The sequence below is a fragment of the Ursus arctos genome, unplaced genomic scaffold (assembly GCF_023065955.2).
Source record: "Ursus arctos isolate Adak ecotype North America unplaced genomic scaffold, UrsArc2.0 scaffold_23, whole genome shotgun sequence".
Classification (NCBI taxonomy): domain Eukaryota; kingdom Metazoa; phylum Chordata; class Mammalia; order Carnivora; family Ursidae; genus Ursus; species Ursus arctos.
This window is the reverse complement of record NW_026622908.1, coordinates 2,470,628-2,493,572: the sequence shown is the minus strand read 5'-3', so window position 1 is coordinate 2,493,572 and position 22,945 is coordinate 2,470,628. Positions and strand designations below refer to the sequence as shown.

Sequence of the window (22,945 nt, the reverse complement as noted above, 5' to 3'; positions counted from 1 at the left end):
TCAGAGCTCTTCCAGGTGAGAGTAGAAAGAGGAAGAGGCAAGAAACACACACAGCCTTTCCTCCTTCCTTCCTTATCTCCTCCCCATGTTTTTTGGGGTGGTTCCTCTGTGCACAGTCCTGTTCTGGATGCTTGGGAGAGACTCCAGGTAATTCTCTGATGTAAGAGATTTGCCGAAGAGTCCTGAGAGAGGGGTGGGGGTTATCTACCAAGGACCACATTCCGTGGAACTCCCTGAGAAGCTTCTGAGATCATACCAACCATCTCAGAAGGCTTCGCGTAAGTGAACTAGGTAGGAAATTAACTGCACACAACTGGCACTTGCCCTGCCCTTTACTAGCTTCACAGCCTACTTGCTGACACAGGGCTCCAGGCCCCTTTCAACTCCCTCCGAGGATGTGGGGAGTCCCTAACGGATGGGGGGCTTACTGGCTCCTCTCCTGTCTTGCTGCTACTGCTTCATTCATTCATCTCCCTGATAGTCATTAAGCGCCTGCCAGAACAGGCACTGTTCTAAGCACAGGAGGTTCCTCAGAGAACAGAGCAAATCCCTGACTTCACAGAGCTCACATTTGAGTCAGGAGAGACAACAAGCAAGACAAATAGAGAAAGGACTTCAGTGGGTGCGGAGGGAACACGGAGATCGAATGTTTAGAAAAGGCTTTGCTGAGAAGATGACTTCTGAGTAAAGAGGTAAAGAAAGTGAGGGCAGCTAGCTATAAGGGTGTGGAAGGAAGCACAAGAGCAAAGGCCCTGAGGCAAGATGTGCCTGGGGAGTCTGGTGAGGGCCCAGTGTGGCTGGAGTAGAGAAGACAAGGGGGCAGGGGGAGGGGGGTGAGGTCTCAGGGTCTTGATCACCAGGAGCCTTGGAGGGCCTTCTGAGTGTTAGTAGGGACTCGGTCTTTCATGCTGAGGAGACAGTTGGCCATCGGAGGGTACGGTGCAGACAGGGGCATAGCATGGCAGTGTCCCCCCCGCCCCCCGTCCCCCGCCTGTGGCTCTGCTCATGTCCTGCTGGGGGCTCCCCGCCTGCCCGTGCCACAGAGCTCACAGTGAGGGCAGGTGGGGGAATGCCTCCCTGTCTCTGCCTCTGTTACGCAGGTGCCAGTCGGGCCCTCTGTGTGGCTGTCTGGTGGAATGGCCTTCCAGTGTTCGCTCTCAGCCTGCTCTCCCTAGGACCCAGACAAGCACCTGGGCTGGGTGAGAAATGGGCCGGAATTACAGGGTTTGTGCTGTACTCAGAACCCTCTAAACTCGGGCTCAGCTCCAGGCTGCGTTCACTGTGCCCCGCTTAATCTCTGCCAGGAGTGAGTGGTTTCTTGGGGAGCTCTCAGCCATCTGAATATATACTTCTTTTGAGCCCCCCCCCTTCAGTTGGTCAGGTGCATCCAAGTAGGTCTGGACCCCAGTAGGAAATGTGATATCCAGTTAGCCCCAGTCTGCTCCTGACAGGTGCGCCTCATCCTGGGGTGACAGACAGCCCTTGCTCTGGCCCATCACCAGATGTGTCCAGATGCCCCTGGACCCCTGCAGAGGTCCCAGCCTCAGCCCTTCCCTGGAGCCTCTTTGCCTGTCACACCAACAAGTCCAAGATGGTCCTCCTTTGCTGATGACGTTGTCGGACTGCTTTGTTACTAGACAGAGAAGGGAGTTGCTGGATCTAGACCCAGTTAAGGGTAGGCCACTTGTCAGTGGATGTGGAAACCCTTCGTCTGGGAGCTGGACAGCAGCAACATCTTTCAGAGCTGGGGACCTCAGGGCAGAGCCATTTACCTTCCCCATCTGAACTCAAGAGGGGTTGTCCGAAGGGCACCCTGGGGGGGCTGTGGGTCTTTGTGGTTCCTTAGGAACTAACGTTTATTACGTGCCAGGCCCTGGGCTAAGCTCCTTACATGGAACATCTCATCGAGTACGCACACATGCTCTATGAAAAGGGTACTATTATTATCAACGACACTTCCTGGTTGGGGATGCAGGTGCAGGTAAGCTAGGCTAGACCAGTGAATGGTAGATCTGGAGTGCAGAACCCAGATTCTGACCCCACCACCAGTCCTCTTAACCGGTCCTTTTGATGCCACATGTAAGGTAGAGCAGGGGGTCAACATGCATTTTCTTAAAGGACCAGAGAGTTACGTATTTTCGATGTTTTAGGCCCCCTGGGCTCTGTCGCATGTGGTCGACTCTGCCCTTGTAGCTCTCAAGCAGCTGTGGATGACACGTAAGCACGTGGGTGAGGCTGTGTTCCAGCAATGCCTTATTTACAAAATAGGGGGCAGGCCAGATTTGGCTCTCAGACTACAGTTTGCCATTTGTGGTATAGGGGGAAGAATGCGAGGTTTGGAGGGAGCCAGACCTTTCTTCAATGCCCCCTGACAAACTGGGTGTCCTCGGATTGGTCATTTGACCTTTTCATTTGGTTTCCTCATGTCTAATAACTAACCTCTACAGGGTACTTACCAACTAACTTATTTAAAATGGTTATGGAGCCCCTCACCAGAGATGTGTACTGTGCTGTGGGCACAGCAGGGAACGGGACAGAGGTCGACCCGCGCTCTGGAGTCCACACCCATGAGCAAGACAGAGATAACTTTGGGTAAAGACGTCGGCCGGCACCATGCTTGGCTCTGGGCAGGAATTCAACAGAGATGACTTTTTGCCACTGCCGTGCCCCTGATTTATCATCCAAGACCCACTGCTTTCCAGTTTGTTGTGGTTTATACCAATACTGAGCAAAAAGACAGGAGCATGTGGTAGAACCTAGGACTTGAATATGTTTATAATACATTTTTATGCAACACAGGTCTAATTGTGAATCATAATTTTTTCATTAACTGATCTCATTTTACTTGGTAATATCCATTTAGGTAGGTATGTGAGAGCACTAAAACTCCGTTTCTTTTAAATATTATATGATTCCGTTGGCTCACTGATTTAGATTTTTACTACCCCAACATTCCAGATGAACGAGTCATGCATCTTTATAGAGAGAGCAAGGACCGTCACGATCACGTAAGCCCTGGGCCTCCCTTCACACATGCCTCGGAGGGGAGAACAAGTATGCCCTGGTTTCTGGGATGGAACTTTGAGTGGCCACATTTCTTGCTTGGTCATAGAAATGCTCACATCGTCTGCATTTCACTCCTTATTAGGTCCCATCTGTTTTGTATATCTGAGTTTCCCTCCATCTCTTTAAGGAAAATTGGTGTGCCGTGTTTATCTGTGGAACTCGTGTGTCCCAGCCGATTGCCACGTAGAGCCAGTGTGGTGTAGTTGGTCAGGACCGCCGCCTGGGGAGGCAGACCTCCCGGGACTGACCGTCCGCTACCTCGCTTCCTTATGAGTGAGTCAGGGCAAGTTTCTTATTGTCAGCCTGGGCCTCACTTTCACTATCTGTAACGTGGAAACAACGATAGTCCCCACCCCACAGGGCGCAATGAGTTGATGGGGGAAAATCCTTCACAGCAGAGCCTGACTGGCGGTCAGCGCTCAGTGGGGGTCAGCTATGATGGTTCTCCCAGGACATGCAGGTACCTCCAGTTTGGGGCATGTCCCAAGGACACGGTCAGGAGAGGTGAGGTGCCTTCCACAGGTTCACCCAGTACCCAGGAGTCCCAGCCCCGATGACATGCCTTTTGGCATCTCTCTCACTAAAGTCTCTGGCATCGGCGTGTTTGCTCTGCTTCAGGATCAAGGACGCTGTACTTTGCAGGGAGCCACAAAAGTCCCCTTCTCTCAACGACAGCCTTCGTGCACCTGCAGTGACAGGGGCTTCCTCCCCCGAGCGCCCCTTCCATGATAGGAGGATCCTGGGTGTTGGAAGGCCTCTTCCCCTCTCCCAGACTGGTTCTTATGAGAGTCCCCCAAGAGGAGGTGGGAGTAAGAGCTGTGGTCTACAGCACAGAGCTCCCCAACCTGGAAGACCCTGGAACATTATGTCCTTGCCTGGCTCCAGCCTCTACCTTTACCTGGCATAGGTATGTGTCATACGCCCACAGGCTTCATACAGATGGCTGAGGGGACATTGGCAAGTGTCCCAAGCCTGCCTCTTCTGTCCCTAACCTGCTTCTGCTTTCTCTGGTCTCTGTCTCACTCCAGGCTCCCAGCGCCATCTCTCACTTACATCATGTTAGGAGCATGGGGGGTACCATCCAGTGGGCCGGTCATCTCTGTCCAATTTCTCTGATCTCTGACACTGACTATTACCTGTCTCTCAGAATGAATTCCAAAGTCCTGACCCATCATCCTATGTCCTGGCAAGACCTACCTTTTGCCCCCATAAAAGAGAGATTCAAATGACCCACCAGACTCCCCTTGCTAGGTGCAATGCCAATTACCATGTATCGTGTACTTTTCTGAGACATATGCTGGCCTAAGTGCTGTATATACGTAATTTTACGTAATCCTCTCAGATCCTGGGTTGGTATTAGTACACGTGCATTACAAATGGGGGAATCAAGGCTGGAGAGGTTGAGTGCTTGCTTGTGACCATGTAGCCAGTGAATGGTGGAGCAGGGCTTTATTTGAATCCATGTCTGTGTGGAGTCCAAAGCTTGTGCTCTTCTGGGTAATAATGCCCCCTTCATTTTCTTAGAAAGCTCCAGGGAAACCATGAGCTCGTGACCTGGCTTGGGGCTGCCCCTACCTATAAATCTACCAGGGGTCCAGTGGACAGTGTCCAGAGTGCATGGGTGACTGCTCTGTGCCACGGATTCCCTGTTCTGGTAGGCACAGTCTGGGGGCCGCAGAAGGCAGTCTGGTTGGTGGTCCTTGAATCCAGACGGATGGCACTCGGCGGGGCCAGGCCACTCACAGCAGACTAGACAATGGAGAGGGAGGTGGGCTGGCAAGAACTGTAAAGGGGACCAGAACCCCGGCTAGGGGACCTGGGCATGGAACAGGCTCAGGACTGGCAGGGAGTGGGGGTGCAATCTTGGGAAAGACAAGCAGAAGCCCAGTTTGAGGGCTCGGGCTAGCATCTCTGGTGGGGAAAGGAGGGAGTTCTGACTTGAAGCAATGGGGCCTTGGGACCACATCCATAGGCCTCTTGGTAGACCCTATAGGATGTATTTCTATATCCCTTGTGCCTAGTGGCTGTGGATGAATGGATGGACGAATGGATGATGGATGGATGGATGGATGAGTTTGAGGAAGCATGAGGATTACAGTCTATCCTCCCCACAGCCCCTGAATATGGGGATAAGGTTGCTTTACCCAACGTGATGGTATGGAAGGGAAAGGGGTTGTCATGGCATTTGCAGGGGTGCACTCTGACCCACTGTCTCCTTGTCCCTTCTTTCTCCAGAGGCTCCCGCCAAGCCCGAGGAGGCAGAGGCTGAGCCCTTCACAGACTCCTCTCTGTTTGCACACTGGGGCCAGGAGCTCAGCCCTGAAGGCCGGCGCATGGCCCTGAAGCAGTTCCAGTACTACGGCTACAACGCCTACCTCAGTGACCGCCTGCCCCTCAACCGGCCCCTGCCTGACCTCAGACCCAGTGGGTGAGCAGAGTCAGTGGCTGGGCCCTTGTTGACCTGCCTGTGGGGTGATGGGGTCACCACGGTGCCAGGAACAGTCAGGACAGGGCTTTCAGACTGCTGGGTCCCTCTCCTGCTTCAGCCAGGGTCGGTGCTCTCAGCCTTTATGGGGCAAGTCGCTCTCCTCCTCCTCCCAGAGCCTCAGTTTCTCCATCTGCTAAGCAGGGGAAAGGCTTCTTCCATGAGAGACGTTGAGGATTAATAACCTAATTTTTTCCTTACAGCCTCTAGAATCATCTGGCATTCCTGTTAATAAGTCTTTTTAACCCAATTAGTTGCATTTTTATGAACAATTATTTTTTTTCTATAAATTAGTATTTAAAGTATATCCATCTTCCAGGGCTAACAAGTCATTACACCCGACACAGAAGTCTGTCTTGACTTCTCTCTTTGTTACAGAAGATGTTCCTTTAAGGTTCAGTTAGAATTTTTATTACTCCTAATTATTAAAAGTGCGGGCACGTACCGCAGCTGAGAAAATCTCATTAACTTTTGTGAGCTCCCCACATACCTTCTTTCCCCCTCTTTCTCCTTATTTTTAAATTTTTCTTAAAGCTGCAAACTACAGTGAGCTTATATTTGGAGGAAAGATATGAAGATCTTTTTCAGGAAAGATCTTGCTGAAAGAGGCTATGTTCTTTCAGGGAAGAAAGTTCAGGTCAGTTCCATAAACATTTGTTGAGCACCTGTTGTATACTGTATAACTGAGTATGGTTTTCCCTGTCCCAGGAGAGCTTGGTTGGACTCTAGGGATGAAAGAGTCCTGAGGATCTACAAGGGCTAGAAGACATTTAAAGGATATTTACTGAGCACTTATTATGTGCCGGCATAGTCTAGGCACAGGGATAGAGCAGTGAACAAAACAGACAGGAATCCTTGCCCTCACAGAGCTTACATTCTAGACAGGCAGGGACACATAATAAAGAAAACAAAAAAGTTAAATATGGAGCATGTTAGATGGGAGCAAATGCTATGAAGAAATAGAAAGTTAGAGGGGGAAACAGGGCTTCCCGGAATAGGAGGAGGGGTTGAATTTTTAGTGAGGTGGTCAGAAAAGGCCTCACTAAGAAGGTGACATTTGAGCAAACATACGGAAGAGATGAGAAAACAAGCCGTGTGGATATCTGGGGGGAAACTTTCTAGGTAGAGGGACCAGCAAGTGCAAAGGTCCTGAGGTAGAAGTGTGCTTGGCATGTTTGAAAAAGGAGGCCCATGCGGCTGGAACAGAGTGAGCAAGAAGGCAGCAGTTGGAGATGAGGTCAGAGGGGCCACAGGAAGCAGGTCAAGTAGGGGCAGTGGTTCTCACACTTGGCTGCACATTCAACTCATAGGGAGCGTTAGAATAATCTTGATGCCAGGGCCACACCCTAGACCAAGTAGATAGGAGTTTCCAGGGGTGGCCCTCTGTATCCGTTTGGAGCTCTCAGGTGACTCCAGTGTGCAGCCCAGGTTGAGAATCATAGGCAAAGGGCTTTGTAGGCTGCTGCACAGGCTGTGGCTTGTACCTGTGAGATGGGGACCCAAGGCAAGTGCTTGAGCAGACTGATTGTCATTTTCAAAGGCCCCCGTGGCTGCCGTGTTGAGAACAGACTGGAAGGGCCTGGGAGGCAGCAGGGCGACCAGTTAGGAGGCTTCTGCCTATCCCGCTGAGACACGGTGGTAGCTCGCACCATGCTAGCAGTGGGCAGGTATCGGGATGGGTTTGGCTTCTGGGAGTATCCTGAAGGTGACTTTATCTCAGTGCCACAGGGTCTCCGCCCCCTAGGAGTGCTGCAGGGACCATGCCTGGGGCTGCAGAGAAGCAGGTCTGATGTGGGCAGAACCTAGAGGCTCCGGAAAAAGGGTCCTCAAGAGGAGTTGGGGCCCCAGAAGTCCTGCAGGGGCCTTGGCCTTGGCCTTGGCCTGCACAGGAGCTGCAGACTTTGCAGCCAGCTCTGACGTAAAGCTCAGGCCTAGCTCAATGCATATTTGTTCCAAATTAAAGGGGAAATAAGAAGGAAGCTATGGAAAGGGTGGATCTTACAGACTGCAACACGGCTCTGATAATGGCTGGTATTTACACAGGGCTTGACGTGTTGAGAATGCCCTTCCCATCTGGACCACACCAACCTCCAGCAGAGGTAGGGAAGGAACTGGCACATTCTCCCCATTCAGAGTCCAGAAAACTGAGGAACAGAAAGAAGGAGGGTTGTGTCTGAGATCACACAGCTGGATAAGTAGCTGAGCTGAGACTTGACCCCGTGTGTCCAGATGCCAAATCCTGGCCTTTGATGGTAACCCACAGCTGTCTTGTTAGGGGCCAACTGATGCCGGAGCCCCTTAACCTGTCATCGAGAGATGTGCCCTGTCGCTGTTCCTTCCTACTTCCGTGGGAGAGAAACAGGAAGGTGAAGGGTGGAGGGGACAGAAGGGCAGGCCTCCCTCGCAAGCACGCTCTGGAGGCAGCACGGTTCGGTGGGCAGTCCAGCCTGGGCTTCCTGAGTTTGTGGAGAAAGGGTCTCTGAAGGACTCCAGGTGGGCAGAATTCTGAGCAATTATCGTAACAGGACGACCTTCCCTCTGCCCAGAGCTACAGTTTATGGGGCTTTCCACGTCTCCCCTGTGGGGCAAGGTGACTTTTCATAGAAGAAGAAACGGAACCTCTGATACAAGGCAGAGCTGAGCCCTCTCGGGGAGTCTCCACCCGTGCTCTCCGCGGTGGCCGTAAGGGTGCAGTTTCTCTTTGCACACGTACTAGGAAAGCTCCGACCAGCTCTCCTTCAGATCCCATGCCAGACGCACACCCAACATCGGGGAGCTGTTGGTGAACCACTCAAAACAAGGGTGTGCTTAGCTAAAACAGGGCCTCTCTTTGTCTCTTAATTTCCCTAAAAACATTCCTGCCTTGTAACAAGGTCATTGCTTCTTAGCTTATCCTGTTTAACTCATTTTGGAAACGTTTTCTTCAATGTCTTTACTATCACCCTATTCCAAAGTACACTGGCAGACATTTATACAGCATGAGCCATGTTTGCAGGGATGCATTTGGCACTTTATTTCTGTTAACTATTTGACTCCTCGCAGGAACCCTCTGGAGTAGGGACTCATCTGGGAAACACACGCTGTTCTTTATTCTCCTACTCACAATCCTTCTGACACCAGCTGTGTGGGGGTTTCCCATACCAGCCAATTCTGTGACACTAGCTGGGTGCCCTACAATTCAGTTCAGTTCTAGCACTATCTACACGGGTTAGCGTCAGTCCCGCCGGTTACGGGCTTAGTCCCACGACCCCGCCCCCACTTCGGAGGCAAGTCACCCGGCTCAGTTTGTCACCTGTGCTTCTGACCGACCGGCTATAAAGTGAGGCCCCCACCACCTGTCCTGGAGGTCAGTAATTTGCTAACAGTGGCACAGAACTCAGGAAAATATACTTAGTAGTTGACTATGAAGGATGTAATGCAGGATAGAGTTGAACAGTCTGAGAAGATATATATAGGGTGAGACCTGGGAGGGTCCCAGGCACAGAAGCCTCTGTCCCCATGGACCTGAGGTATATTGTCCTCCTGGTACGCGGATCTGTTCAGCAACCTGGAAGCTCTCTGAACCCCATACCTTCAGGATCTGTGTGGAGGCTTCATCATGAAGGCACGATGGATTATTAACTCACTTTCCAGCCCCTCTCCTCTCTCCAGAGGATTGAGTGGGGAGGTGAGGCTGAAAGTTCCAAACTTCTCATCATGGCTTGGTCTTTCTGGTGAGCAGCTCTCTTTCAGGACCCACCAAAAATCACTTCATTAGATCAAAAGATGCTCCCATCACCCAGGAAATTACAAGGGACTGTGTTCTGTGTCAGACACTCCTTTCATTCAGGAATGACAAGAGTTTTAGGATTTCCATGTCAGGAACTGGGGTCAAAGACCAAATATTAGCAGAAACCAGGGGCAGAGACCAATATATATATTTCTTATTATTTGACAGTATTCTTATTCATTCCCGTTTTACCAAAGAGGAAACTGAGGCATGGAAAGACTATAACATCTACTCAAGGCCACTAGTGGCAGAGCCACAGTTTGAACCCAGGTCGTCTGGCAATAGAATTTGTGTTTGTAACTGCCACCATGCTTACTGCCTTGAAGTGTCAATTTGTGACACTGTCATGGGGATGGGGACTGCTTTAACAGTACGTAGCACTGGGCCGATCAGTTCGTCTGAGTCAGGAGAGTCTTCTCTAAGAGCTGGAAAAATTGTGGTGGTGAACATAAAACCCATGATCAAGGCAGAGAATGATGCCTTTGCTACAGGTAATGTGGGGATATGAGGCAAGGTGGGTGCGGGTGGGTAGTGTCTGGAGAGGAAGCACTGTGCTAAGGACAGTCTCCAGAAGAGTCAGGCCAGGTGACTCTTGCTTCCTTCTCAGTGCCCTTGGGGACTTCTGCCCCTGGAGGTGTCCTTGGACTTTGCACTTTGCTCTTTGTATTCTTGGGTCGGCTCTTCCAAGTTCTAACCCTGACGTTATGCTTGGCTTCATTCCTGGACTGGAATATAGGTGTTCCAAATCCCGCTCCACCCTGTCTTCCATCATCTCTGGCTGGTCCCTTATTTTGTCTCCTTTCTTGGTGCTGAAAGATGCGATCTGACCCACTTTTGTCATCTGGCTGAAAGGACCATCCTATACTCAGGGCTTTATACACAGCAGAAGACATAACCAGAAGGGAAAAAGTCCATCCAGCTGGTTGCTAGGCTTTATTAATTTATTCATCCCACAAACATGTATTGAGCTCCAAGTGTGTGCCAGGCACCTAGTAAAGCACCAGACAGAGAAAGCTCAAGGAGCTTACGCCATAGTAGGAATCCAGATGGAAGATGGTGGGAGAGCAGGGCAGGGGATCTGAAAGCTTGCTAACCATCTCCTAGCCTCCTTGGAGGGGGGCCATTCTTGCAAGTTTGGAGTAAGTCAGGGGCTGGACTTGGATGGCCCATGGAAGCCCTATTCTGTGGCCTCTGTGGCAGGGAGGCAGGACCCGGAGAGGCATCTGCAAGGAGCCTCCTTTTACCAATTTTGATGGCCCTCCCCTGGGGAAGGGAGGACATGGGAACCGGAAGTGTGGCAGTTTTATCAGCCTCATCTGGGCTTTTCGGTCTGTGCAGAGAAAGGACAAATTTCCTCCCCTGGGGAAGGGAGGACATGGGAACCGGAAGTGTGACAGTTTTATTAGCCTTATCTGGGCTCTTTGGTCTGTCCAGAGAAAGGACAGATTTCCTCTGGGCTCCAGGACAATTGGCTTTGAGGGAAATCAAAATGCCATTCATTCTCCCTTCATGGTTATAACAAGCACCATCCAGATGAGAAGACCCAGAAGAGACAGGACATTGGTATCTTCCTCTGGTGACCCTCCTGAACCTCACCCCAGGAGGGGCCTTTGACAGATCTGGGCGGGGGGTTGCCTTCTTGCTTTCTAGGTTGGAAAGACACCCAGGCCTCAGGATCAAAGGGGAGAAAAGCTGCATCTCAAGCTGGCTGGACTTGGCCCCATCCCTCCCATCCGCAGATGCAAGCTGCAGACATTCCTGTGGCTTTCTCTGTGTCCTTGAGCACACAGAGCGTCCTGCCATCCGTCCTCCTGCTCCTTATACCCTACCAGGGCCCAAAAGAGAAGAGAAAAACAAGTGTTATTGGGGTGTGGACTACATTTGTCAAAACTCATCAAATTCACTTAAGATCTGTGAGTTTTACTGCCTGTAGATGAAGCATCAATGTTCTGAAAAAATGAGAGTGTAAGAAAGAGATCAGGGAAGTCTCTGCCTGCGGGACGGAGAGAGAGGATGCAGGCAGCAGCTTTGGGGGGGCGCTGCGGAGATGGGTTGTGATTGTGGGGGAGGAGGCTCATGGGGGCTCGAAGCCACTCAGCAGCTCAGGGCAGGAAGGTAGGGGCAGGCGCCCACCCAGCCACAGCAGGTCGGGCAGGTGGCACATGGAAGCCCATAGTTCCACAACAACAGGTGCGCCCCATTCTTTTCTGCAGGCACTGGTTGTCATTTCCGAACAGCAGCTGCGGAAAGTATGAGGGACGAGTGCCTGATCTAATGGGCATTTGGGTGTGGGTAGGAGAAAGGGAGCTCCGGGTGTCAAGCTTCGAGGCTTAAAGTTGCCATGGCAACTCCGTGGCCTACCTCCAAGGTAGTTCTGGGCAGAGCCTTCGGCAGGTACTATTCCTGCCTCTCCTTGGGAGATCTCAGAGGCTCCTGAGTGTGTCAGTGATGATGTCGCCTTTCTTTCCAGCGTCCCCTGAGGCCCTTGTCCCTCCCTCCCAGGGGTAGGGTGTGGACTGGCTTTTGGGTTGACTAGGGGGCTCAAGTTTGAGAACAAGGCATGAGGGGATAACTAAAGGGGGGTTAGACTGTTTTCTGCAGGAGGGAGGAACTGGGATACACACACACACACACACACACACACACACACACACACACCAGCCCTATTCCTGAACTGGAGAGATCCTGTGTGAACATCCAAGTAGAAAGATCTGGAATGGGATTATAGCAGGGAGAGAATGCAGCATGGAGCCAGGGGCTCGGTCCCCCTGGGAGCAGGTTAGAGTCCATCCAAGGTGACTGTGGGTGTTTGCGGCCACTGCTAGGGTGTGGCCACAGGTTTGCATGTACAAATTGGAGGGCTGTAGGGTCCTCATGGTGCAGACTGCAGACACATATCTGAGATCTCTGGACTTTGGGAGCCAGCAGGGCTGGCTGGGTGCATAGAGTAGGTCACCCGAGGGCACCCATGTTCTAATCCCTGGAACCTATGGCTACGGTCTGGTACATGGCAAAGGAGAGTGAAGGTTGCAGACAGAATTAAGGTCATTCATCAGCTGCTTTTAAAATAAAGAGATTATCCTGGATTATCTGGGTGGACCCAATGTAATCACAGGGCACTTAAAAGTGGAAAAGAGAGGCAGAAGAGTCAGGGCCAGGGGAACGGCAGTGTGACAAGGACTCCACCAGCCATCGCTGGCCTTGGAGACAGAAAAGAGCCATTAGCCAAGGCATGTGGGCAAGCTTTAGATACTGGGAAAAGGCAGGAAAGCAGATGACCACCGTGAGCCTCAAGAAAGGAACATAGTCCTGCCAACACTGTGATTTTAGCCCCGTGAGACCCGTGTCAGACTTCTGACCCCCAGAACTGTAAGAGAAGAAATGTGTGCTGTTCTAAGCTGGCAAGTGTGTAATGCGTTCTTGCAGCAGCGATACTAGTATTAGGAAACGCGTACAGGGCGCAGCCTGTCGCACAGGGTGCCAAGAAGCCCGGAGACGCTCTGAGCTTGCGTTAATGCTCTGCTGTCACTGTGGTAAAACTCAGAATAATCTGTGAATACCACCATCTTTTCCCTCTGCCCTGGGCCCCACAAATTATGTAGCTGGTCCTGGGGGACAAGGGGGATGGCTCCAGGGGGAGCAGCTGGGATCATGATTGCTGGGCCCTGTGGGAGCTGCTGCCCAGGGGCTAATGATTTCTACTAAGAGCCACCACTTCTGGCTTACTGTGTGCCCGGTGCTGGGCAGACTGCTTAATGTGTATTTTCTAATGTCACTTTATCTTTACGTCTCTTGGAGGTAGTTATTATTATTTCTATTTTATATGGGAGAATACTGAATATTTGTCAAGTGAAGAAGCCTACCCAAGTTCCCACAGATGTTAGTGGCAGAGCCAGTATTTTTAGCTGGGTCTTGCGTCTTTAGGACACAGCCGCGACACCCTTGCCCTCCCCGGCCCGGGTGACTTTTTCTGGTTTGGGATCGTGGCTCTGTGGAGGTGACCCAGAGATCTGTGGAAGATGTGTCCACCCTGAGGGCAGACTCCAAACAAAGGGGAAACACCCTTAATAGTGATTCTGCAATTGCATTGAAAATGTCAACCACACACAGCAGGGTGGAAGGGTCACACTCCTTCACTAAAGCACTCTGGGAAAACAGTTCTGATTCTTAATGTTAAGCTCTTTATGGGCCAATAGTATCATGCGGGCTGTTCTTAAAGATAATATAATCTTGATCTATATTAATAGAAATATAATGTCTTTAGAAGGGGAGGTGATAGTTTTGTCTATTTTGCCACTCAGATGCCAAGTGCAGAATTGGATTTTAAGGGATATGGAGGAAGGAGTATGTTCAGAGGAGAAGGAGCCAAGAGAGAAGCTGGGGGACATGACAAGCAGATGCAGTTTCTGCTCCGATTATAGAGTACTATTACAAGCTGGTTGATCTGCAGAAAGTTCCCCAGCCTCTCTATGCCTTGATTTTCCTAAGCACAAATTAGAGATGGTAAGATTTAGAACACTGCCTGACACGTAGTAACTGCTATTTAATTTTTTGTTACTTGTATCATCTGGGTCTTTGATCTGTAAAAGAGGTGGCTTAGGGGGACATGACCATGACTTTAAGTACTGGGAGGACTGCTGTGCGGACAAGGAGCCACATGGGACAGGCCATGGGCCCCGGCGCTAGGTGAGAGGAGCTCCAGGCACGTCAGAAAGAATGATTTCTCCCCAGACCCAGAGGTCTGGGCATCCGAGACCAGAGCCAGGTCTGATGGAGAGCAAAGATGCCCCATCCTCCTTTTTCTGACCTAAGGGGTGCACCTTCCCCCACTTTCTCTTTGCCACGGGCCTGACCTGCGGCCCAACAAACTCGACACATGGAGATGCTCAGTTCCTGACGTGCCTTCTCCACCAGAGCCAGCTGACTTGTTCCCTGGGCCACTGTCCATGTAGCTCTAGGGATTCCATTTCCTCTGGATTTCTAGTAAGATGTTTTAGGAACAAATGGTTTCCCTGCTTCCTGTTGGTTTTCATTTCAAATGACTCTTTTCCCTCTTGTCCTACTTATAATTGACATTTGATATAGCAGATCCTTTCTCTAAATTGATACAAGCACCCGAAAGATGTTTGTAGAAGCTCTGCCTCTGGATGAAAGCTGGACACTTTGATGATCGCATCCTGCTGAGTAGTTGACCTGTCCGTGGTTTCCGATCACACGGGCCTGTTTCTCTCACCTTACAGACGGTTAAAGCTCCCAGTTCTTCGATGTCGGCTGTCTCTTCTATAGCTGAGCCAGATGTGGCGTCTTGCCAGGTCCCCGAAGCCTCTGGATATCGCCACCCAGGCTCCATCTACCCCTCTGGCTTATCGGAGGATAAGAGAAACTGGATAACATGACAAACAGATAAAGCTTCTGCTTAGATTATAGAACAATGTTTAAAACTTGGGTTGCAAGGCCAGGTCTCTCACTTACACACTGGTTGACCCCCTGCAAGTTACCCAGCCCCTCTGTACCTTTCTTGTAAGATGATCCATTTGTGTTGTTTTCAGGCACCAAGTTTATAGTGATTTTTTACAGCGACTGTATTCGCGTTAGGAAATCATTCAGGGTACCGTCAGCGAGTTGCTGTTCAGCTCAGTGATTCCTGCTGTCAGATCATGCTGGAATTCCCACCCACAGGCCTTTCACGGGCCTCAATTAGTTCTCCTGTTCGTCATTCAAGTATTTATTCATTTGTTCACTCAGCTGCACACCCGGGGGCTTCTGGGTTTCTACTCTGTGCTGACCTTGGTACGAGGGACTGGTGATACCTGGTGAGTAAAGCGGGTGTGGTCTGGACCTCGTGCAGTTTATAGGCTCGAGGAGACGCTGGTGTTTGTTAATTAATCACATAAAAACATGCTGCGATGGCATGTGAGCGGCATGAAAGTAAGGCCAAGGGGGCTGTGAGAGTCTGACAGGGATCGGCTTCCAGCCTGGGATCACAGCGGGCTCTCCTTCCTGGGGCTTGTGTGCGCTCTCAGAGCCAGGCGCTGCGCTCTCTCAGCAACCGCACGCAGGCGGGGTTCTTTGTGGGCTGATGCTCACGCCCAGTTACGTCATCACACAATCAGAAGCCGGGTGTTCAGGTGTGGAGGAGGGCGGCATAGTTCAGGACATCCCGGAGAGGCTCGCGGCTGCATTCTCCTGACTTACGTGTTAGAGCGCGGTCTCTAGTGGTGACTGTCAGCATCTCCAGCTCCCTGACCTGTCCTGTTCCAACCCCATCATTCTTACTGCCCCAGACTCCCCTCCTGCCTTCTGGGGTATCTCCTTTTCAACCTTCACACAAGACAGGGCTGGGTCGGGTTGCTGGCCCTTCTTCAGGATTGCCAGATCTGGCTACACACAGCTCGTGGGCCAGGCTGCCCTGTACGCTGATGGCCAGGCTGTTGGTAGCTATGTGGAGCTCAGGAATCGGTCTGTGGTCCCATCAGTGGTGGGCCGAATGAGGAAGCCATGGGACAGAAGACCCAGACCCCTTTATACGAGGAGTCACTGGGATTGTTTATCCCAATGGGAACAAGCACCAGGAAGAGTTTTAGGCTTCCGGTGCTCAGCTGTGCTTTCTCGTCTTTGCACACATCACAGACATATGACATCCTCTCCACCTTTCAGCCCAGAGTGACTTCTGTTTTGCCCCCCACCCCACCAGGTCTCTGGCTTGTCACAACACCATTGTTTTGCCGGCCTCATCTCTGGGTGAGAGTGGGAAGGATGATACAGACTCGAGTTTAGCAGGGATTACGAGTACAGGCTTTGGAGACAAATGAGACCAGGTTTAAGCCTTAGAAAATAACTTACTGTCTTAGCCCTGTTTCCCTCATTTGTAAAATGGGGATAATGGTGTTTGCCATACAGGATTATAGGAAGGAATAAATGGGGGGGATGAGTAAAAATATCCATACATCTCTGAGCATGGTTTATGGCAAATCATGAGCACTCAGAAAAGGAAATAATTACTATTAAAATTTCCAAATATTCTGCAAGGGGTCCATGGGCAGTAGGGGTAGCAGGCACCATGCAGTCTCTCAGCTGTAGAGGTCACGGAGGTAGGGCTGCCAGCCAGAGGGAGTAGAAATCTTGACTATCCTCATGCTCAGCGAGAATCCCCTCATTGCCCTCATCTGTGGGTTTCATTAAGTCCAGCAGACTGGACGCTGGCAACCCTGGGAGCCTCTCATCTGGAAAGGTCTAGAAGAAGCCAGCAGTGTACCCAAGTGAGGTCAGAGGAGGAGCAAGCAAGTCCTCCCATGGTGCTGGTAGGAGGGGGGAGGCTGGGATGAGGACACTGATGGTCTTGAAGGACCAAGAAGGCAGTGCTGACCCTGGGACCAGGCTCTGTCCCAAGGTCTATGTTCTAGGTGGTTAGTGGTCTCCATGAACCCTCCTGTGCTGACCACCACTGCAGGGCAGAGCCTTTTAGGAGAAGCCTGGGAAGAAAGAGGGCTGTGGACATTCAGGGGAGCAGGTATCTGGGCGTGTCATCTTCCTGCTGCTTGGTCCAGGAAGGCCCCGTCTCTACTCCGAGCACCCTGGCATAGTTGGATCTGGTGACCCCTTGCACTGGCAAGCAGCCACAGCTCACATTTGACTTTGATTTCATCCTGGAAGAGGTTTACCCACTCCTTCCATCCCAGGTCAAGCAGCCTCCCCATGAGTTATCACCCTGAAGGACTGGGAACTTGTAGATTTGCCAAGGTCATAGGGAGTAGAAAATCCGCCGATGCCACATGGAGGCATCTGGCCGCTGTCCAGGGTGGTACCCAGCCACCGGGAACAGGGGTTGGCCTCACTTGGTCACGGCTTCCCTGCCTCTCACAGGCAACTGTGATAGAAGTGTGCTTTGTAAGCAGATCAAAACAGTCTCGGGGAGCTCTGCCGGGAGGTGTCTGCAGAGCTGCTCCCATCCCACATCACCTTCTGTGTGCAGAGATCGATAAAGTTGAGTTTATCATGACCATCAATTCCAGCTTATTAGACAGCCGTAGTACTCCCTTCTCAGAAATGCCTTGTTTTTATCTCTAGTGGAAAATGGCTCGACTTTGAACAAGAATAAAAGTAAAAAGGGAACTTTTATGGCTTAATTTTATAGGAGAATATGCCTCTTCTCAAAATGAGTAAGGAACTGGTCCTGTACAGTCGGGCTTTCTCCAGAAACGTCAGGAGGGAAAGGCCAATTAGACCTGTGTGGCTCCTCTGACTCTCACGTCCTCTGGGCCTTCCTGGGGAGGTGAGCAGGGAAGAGGGAGCCCAGAGACAGACACCCAGAGCAGGTGGGGAGTAGGCACTGGGGGCAGAGGGTGTGGGCACCAGACCCCTGGAGGATAGAAGTGCTGGGGGAGAGCATCTCAGGGGTGTGAATACAGAGGCAAAGCTCTGGGGCGGGGGGTGTGGGCAATGCTGACGGATGGGCGAAGCAAGTGGCTGGATTCTGGAGTCCCAAGTGCTGGGCTTGGGTCTGGAACAATTCTCTTCCATAGTGCTTCCTGAATGTGTGTTCCCTTCGAAAGCCTTGGGCTGCCCTGTGGCAGGCAGGCTCCTGTCCTGAGTTCAGTGTTCAGTGGTGATGATGGTGAGTGTGACCAGCACGTATGTGGACATCTTGCCTGACAGGCTGTTCTTCCTCCTTCTTTTTGCCTCCTTTCTCCTGCAATGCAAGTTTCGCTTCAGCGATGAGATGAAAGTATGAACCACAACTGTGTGTTGGTGTGTGTGTGCTGGGAACTTTGGAGAAGGTAGTACCAGCTTACTCAGCAGATGCCGGGAGCAAGCTCCATCCCTACCCTCAACAAGGCTGGGGACGCTGTGATCCACTCATAGGGCGACCGACTGTCCCACTTTGCATGGGACTTCCAGTGCTGAAACTGGAAGAGTCGTGGGCAAACCAGGACACGTGGTCACCTTGTGTAATCGTGAGGACAGTAAAGGGGTGTTTCTTGCGGCATCTGATGGTGACCAGGTGCTGCGTGGAAGGGAGGGCAGCTTCGCAAACCGATTCTTTAATGAGGTGTCTTCTTTTCACCCCGTGGGAGATAGAAGACCCCAAATTTTATAGAATCTTAGAAAAGACAACTGAGTGGTCGTTTCTTCTGCCTCCCTTGTTCTGTGACGTGACATGGAGAGAGAGAGAGTGGCCCGCCCAGGGTCACGCAGCAAGTTGGGACGGAGCTGGGACTGGGGGGCTTCATGCTCTTGTCCCACCTTGTCTTTCTCATCCTGCCGACCCTTCAGCCTCTGCTCGGCCACACCCATATTTAAGTTAAGTTCCAGTAAACTGATGAGGGAGGGGGCCTCGCGGTGTGGAGAGAGAAAAAGGCCAGGGCAGCACAGCTATTGCTGGGAGAGAAGGGGAGGAAAGAAGGATTTAAGGAGGTCAGGACGTTTGGCCCGGAGGGATCACTTAATTACAGTACCAAGAATCGGAGAGCTGCCCGAGACTGAATGTGAGGAACTGGGGCCATAAGTTCAGGGGAGAAAGGACTCGCTGGTGGAGAGAGGCCCTGACTCTGACACAGGGAGGAGGTTTGCAGAAAAAAAGGAACATGCCGGGATCAGTAGCATGCATATAAAAATTAGGCCTTCCATGAAGTCAGTAGCCCTGTTAGCTTTGTTTAATTCCAACAACCTACTGTGTGCCAGACTCTGGTTTAAGAGTAAGAGCACAGTAGCAAAATAAAGCCCCTACTCTCGGGGGGGGGGGGCAGACAATAAACACGTACCAATGAGATACACTACTCTAGGTGCTCTGTTATGTTCCAAAGCAGTTGCGTATAAAAACCTTATGTTCGAAAGAGTCTTTCATGCAAAAATGGTGATCAGCAGAGTTTCGCTTATAATACAAATATAACATTTCCATTCTGTGTAGGGGGAGACCATCAGGAGTCGGCCCCCAGGCCCTGGGGGTTCAAACCATGGTGGTGGGTGCATGCTGATACTGGGAGAGATTAAACTTGGTCTCTTTGGGACGACGAGGAGGAGTGGTTACGTTCAGAAGTAAGAAAGGAGGGGAGAAGAGGAAGGCAGTTAACCCCCAGCTCTGGAAAACACCTGCAAACAACCTGCAGCTCTAGTTAGCGGGGCTGTAGGGACCCAAGGAACTGTGGAGAAATGCTTCCAGACACGGGGGCACGGTCTTCACTGCCGGTGGGGCTAGTGGAAAGGACAGTGAACGTGTCCCCCTGTGCTGACCTTACTGGCAGCTGTTCGCTGTATTTTATTTGAAAAATAATAATAAAAGTCATGTGCCAGCAGTTTGACCATATGTAGTATTATTTTTAAAAATGCAATTAGCGAGCGGGTTGTACAAGTTAACGCTTCTGTCAGTTTTCATGCCTGAGGAAAGGCCAGCTGCCGGTCTTGATAGACACAGATAAGTACTAGTCAAAGGGTTTGACTGTTAGCCACAAGCCTTCTCATGGCTCTTATACAAATCACATTCACAGCGACAATAAATATTTTGGAAACGGTCTGATGAGCTTAAAGAGTCCTTCCAGTCTTTCTCCTTCATGAAAGCCCCTCCCTCCACCTCCACATCCCTTCGTCCCTTCATGGCGCTTACATGAGCCACTTTCCCCTGTTGCTTCCTGTCCCGTCACAGCACTGTTCCCTCAGCCCCACCGGGCCTTTGCACGGCTTGCCTTTTCATACCATTTAAGTTTCTGACTAAACCCTTCTCACAGAGCCCTCCCCTGACCATGCCTTCTGGAACAGCTGCCAAGGCATCGCCCTGATCTCCTACCCTGTGATACTTTTCATCTCAGTACTCCTGTGAGATTGCTTCCATGTTACCTGTTTCCCCTGTCGAAGTCTAAGTGCCATGAGGATAGGTATTTCGTCCACGCCCTGCGTACAGTAATACCTGCCTCATGAAAGATGCTCAACAAATATTGATTCCATTAAATACAAGAATGAATGCCTTTTACACCAATCTGTTAACCTGGTGGTTTTATTAAAATTGTAAGTATGAGGAGGATTTGGGAAAAGGTTCAACTCTTCCCCTTCCCCCACCTCTCTTCGGTGAGAGAGAAGGAGAGCTGGAAATAGAATGGGAGAAGTTTCTGTAAATTTCTGGTAACCATAGAGACGGTGATTTTAGTTTATTAATCTCCTGCTCTTAAGCAGGCTGGGGCCCCACGGTGATTTCTCCAAATTGCTCGGCGCTGGTTATCCTGCAGCCTCCCTCATTAAGGAAGAACAGGCCCATTCCTATCCTGCAGCACTTTAATTGCCGACGAGCAGAAGCTCTGTGCTATTATGCTCATCATTGCGTGTTCTAACCTGGTCGCACCTCCCACTGTGGAGCCACTCAACATGGTCACCAGCTCTGAGCCCCTGGAGCTGTCCGTGGCCGGTGGTGGGAGTGGACAGCCTCCTCTCTGAACTCACAGCCTATAATTTCTGCTCTTTGCTTTCATTCAACTATCCTGAAGATGGGAGTCAGTGCCTTCTGGAATAATGGCTCCTTTCAGCCGGAGCAGGACACCAGCCATGGTTTCCCACCCACTAATGCAATGCTTGCAGTGGTCATGCATTCCTCTTCGCATAGGGAATAACACACAGACTTAAATGGCTTTGCTCAAGTCCTTCGGGTAAGAGACCTCCAATGACTTCAGGGTTTTAGGAGAACTAGGGGGGGAAATGGGACAGTTAGAGTCAGTCTCTCCAGCAACCATTTCTCCTGAGGGAAGGACCCTGGTATAGATGTCGGAGGCCAGAGTTGGGATTCGAGTTGGCAGCTGACTCCCGGTGGAGACTCAGTCTCTCTGAGCCTTAGTGTCCTCATCTGTGAAATGAAGTTGGACTTGTCCTTCATCCCTCGTTCGTGTGGAGACTCTGACTCTAGTTTCAGCCTGGTTCTGGAGGTTGGATCCTGGTGACAAATGAGAAGTAGGAGAGGCCCCAGGCAGTATGTCTTCTGGAGTGAGGCAGAGTGGCTTCTGGCTGTCGACGTCTCTGGAAGGACACATATTTCTCTCCTCAGGCGGATCGTCAAAGGTCCGCCCTCACCTAGATGTTGCCTGCCATTTTGAAAAAACTAAGACTTCCCTTTGGTTGCATTTTCTATCCTGGTGGGCTTAGAAATACTGAGCCATTCTTCCAGTAAATACTCAGTGACCCCTGCTGAGTTCCAGGGACTGCCGTTGGTGCAAACTGTACAACTATTCAGCTGGGACAGTCCTTGACAAATTCAGACTCTGTGGCGGTACACGCCAGTTTTAATGGTGTGAGCCTGTCTGTTGCACACTCGGGGCTTGTCTCAAGGATCAGATAAGAGGCCCGGGAAGAATCGGGACTCCTGAGCCCTCCGGCAAAGCTGGAGCTAAGATGTGGGGTGGGCCAGCCGCTGGGGTGACCCCACCTGAGTCACCGGCAGGTCTAAGATCCCGGCCGTTCTGCTGTCTAGGTGCCGCAACCTCTCCTTCCCCGAGAGCCTGCCGGAGGTGAGCATTGTGTTCATCTTCGTCAACGAAGCGCTCTCCGTGCTGCTGCGCTCCATCCACTCCGCCATCGAGCGCACACCTCCGCGCCTGCTCAAGGAGATCATCCTGGTGGACGACAACAGCAGTAACGGTGAGTGCCTCAACTCCCTTGGGCCCGGCCCCTGCTCCGTGCCTGACATCTGGGCAGAAGCTGCAGCCTCTGGGCGGGTTCTCATTTTCTTAAGGCTCTCCATGACTGCTCCTTCTCTGAGATGTTGCTTCAGAGATGGGAGATTCTAGATGGTCACTGCTCTGGAAGGTTCCCTCCATAGGTGTGCCCTCTCTGCGTCCTGGAGGGGCCTGGTCCTCAAGCTTTTCCTTACTGGCTGTGCATTGTCTCCTCTAACTTTCTAGTGCCGTGGAAGGTAAATAGTCGTGACCTCCACGCCCACTGCGTCCATAGTGAACCTTTCCAGGGACTCTTCTCTGGCAAGCATTAGTTCAGTTTGTAGTGTTCCTTGGCCTCTGTCTGGAAGATGGTTTGTGTTGTCTTAGCAGTGGTGGCGGTGGTGATGGCTCAGGTGTCGATGGTGCTGGTGATGGTGAAGGTCACCGTGGTGTTGATGGTAGGGCTGGTAGTGGGTGTGTAACACGGTGACAACAAGAGAGCTGCTGGAAGTCTGTCTTCTTTGCTGGATGCCCTGCTCCCTGCTCTGTCTGGCCTTAGCAAAGCCCATGGGGCCCGCAAACACTTGCTGAAGCCCCCACCCCATTCTGTCTCCCCTTCTCCAACCGCTACCAACTACCTCTTTCCCTTGGTGCGTGTTCCAGGGCCTCTGATACGTACATATACCACCCCCATAATATTCTCCAAACCTTGAGACTAGGTACTGATATGGTTTAAAAACCAGTGCTTCTTGATAGGATGATTAAAATGGATGTGCTTCGGATAACGCATGGTTTTAAAAACCAGACCACTGGGTCACAGGATCATAGAGTCACTGAGCCTGTGTTATCTTTAGTGCTTTCTCTGGTGTCAGGTGGTAAATTTCCCAGTGAGTCAGTTGCTGTAATGAGAAGTTCAGACGGGCAATTTGTGTTTTGTTATCAATTAAAGCTGAAACATATCAGATAATTGAAATATATTTAATCTCAATAAGCGAA

The 22,945-nt window shown here is 51.1% G+C and overlaps 1 protein-coding gene across 2 annotated transcripts in view; it reads left to right on the top strand.

The window, feature by feature from the left end:
- GALNT18 (polypeptide N-acetylgalactosaminyltransferase 18) overlaps positions 1-22,945 on the top strand; it is a 336,223-nt gene that overhangs the window by 165,758 nt on the left and 147,520 nt on the right. For both annotated transcript variants that reach the window (XM_026486788.4, XM_026486787.4), the window contains exons 2-3: positions 5,302-5,494; positions 21,766-21,932. In XM_026486788.4, coding sequence (XP_026342573.1) covers positions 5,302-5,494; positions 21,766-21,932 — 360 coding nt within the window. The remainder of the gene's footprint in view (positions 1-5,301; positions 5,495-21,765; positions 21,933-22,945) is intronic.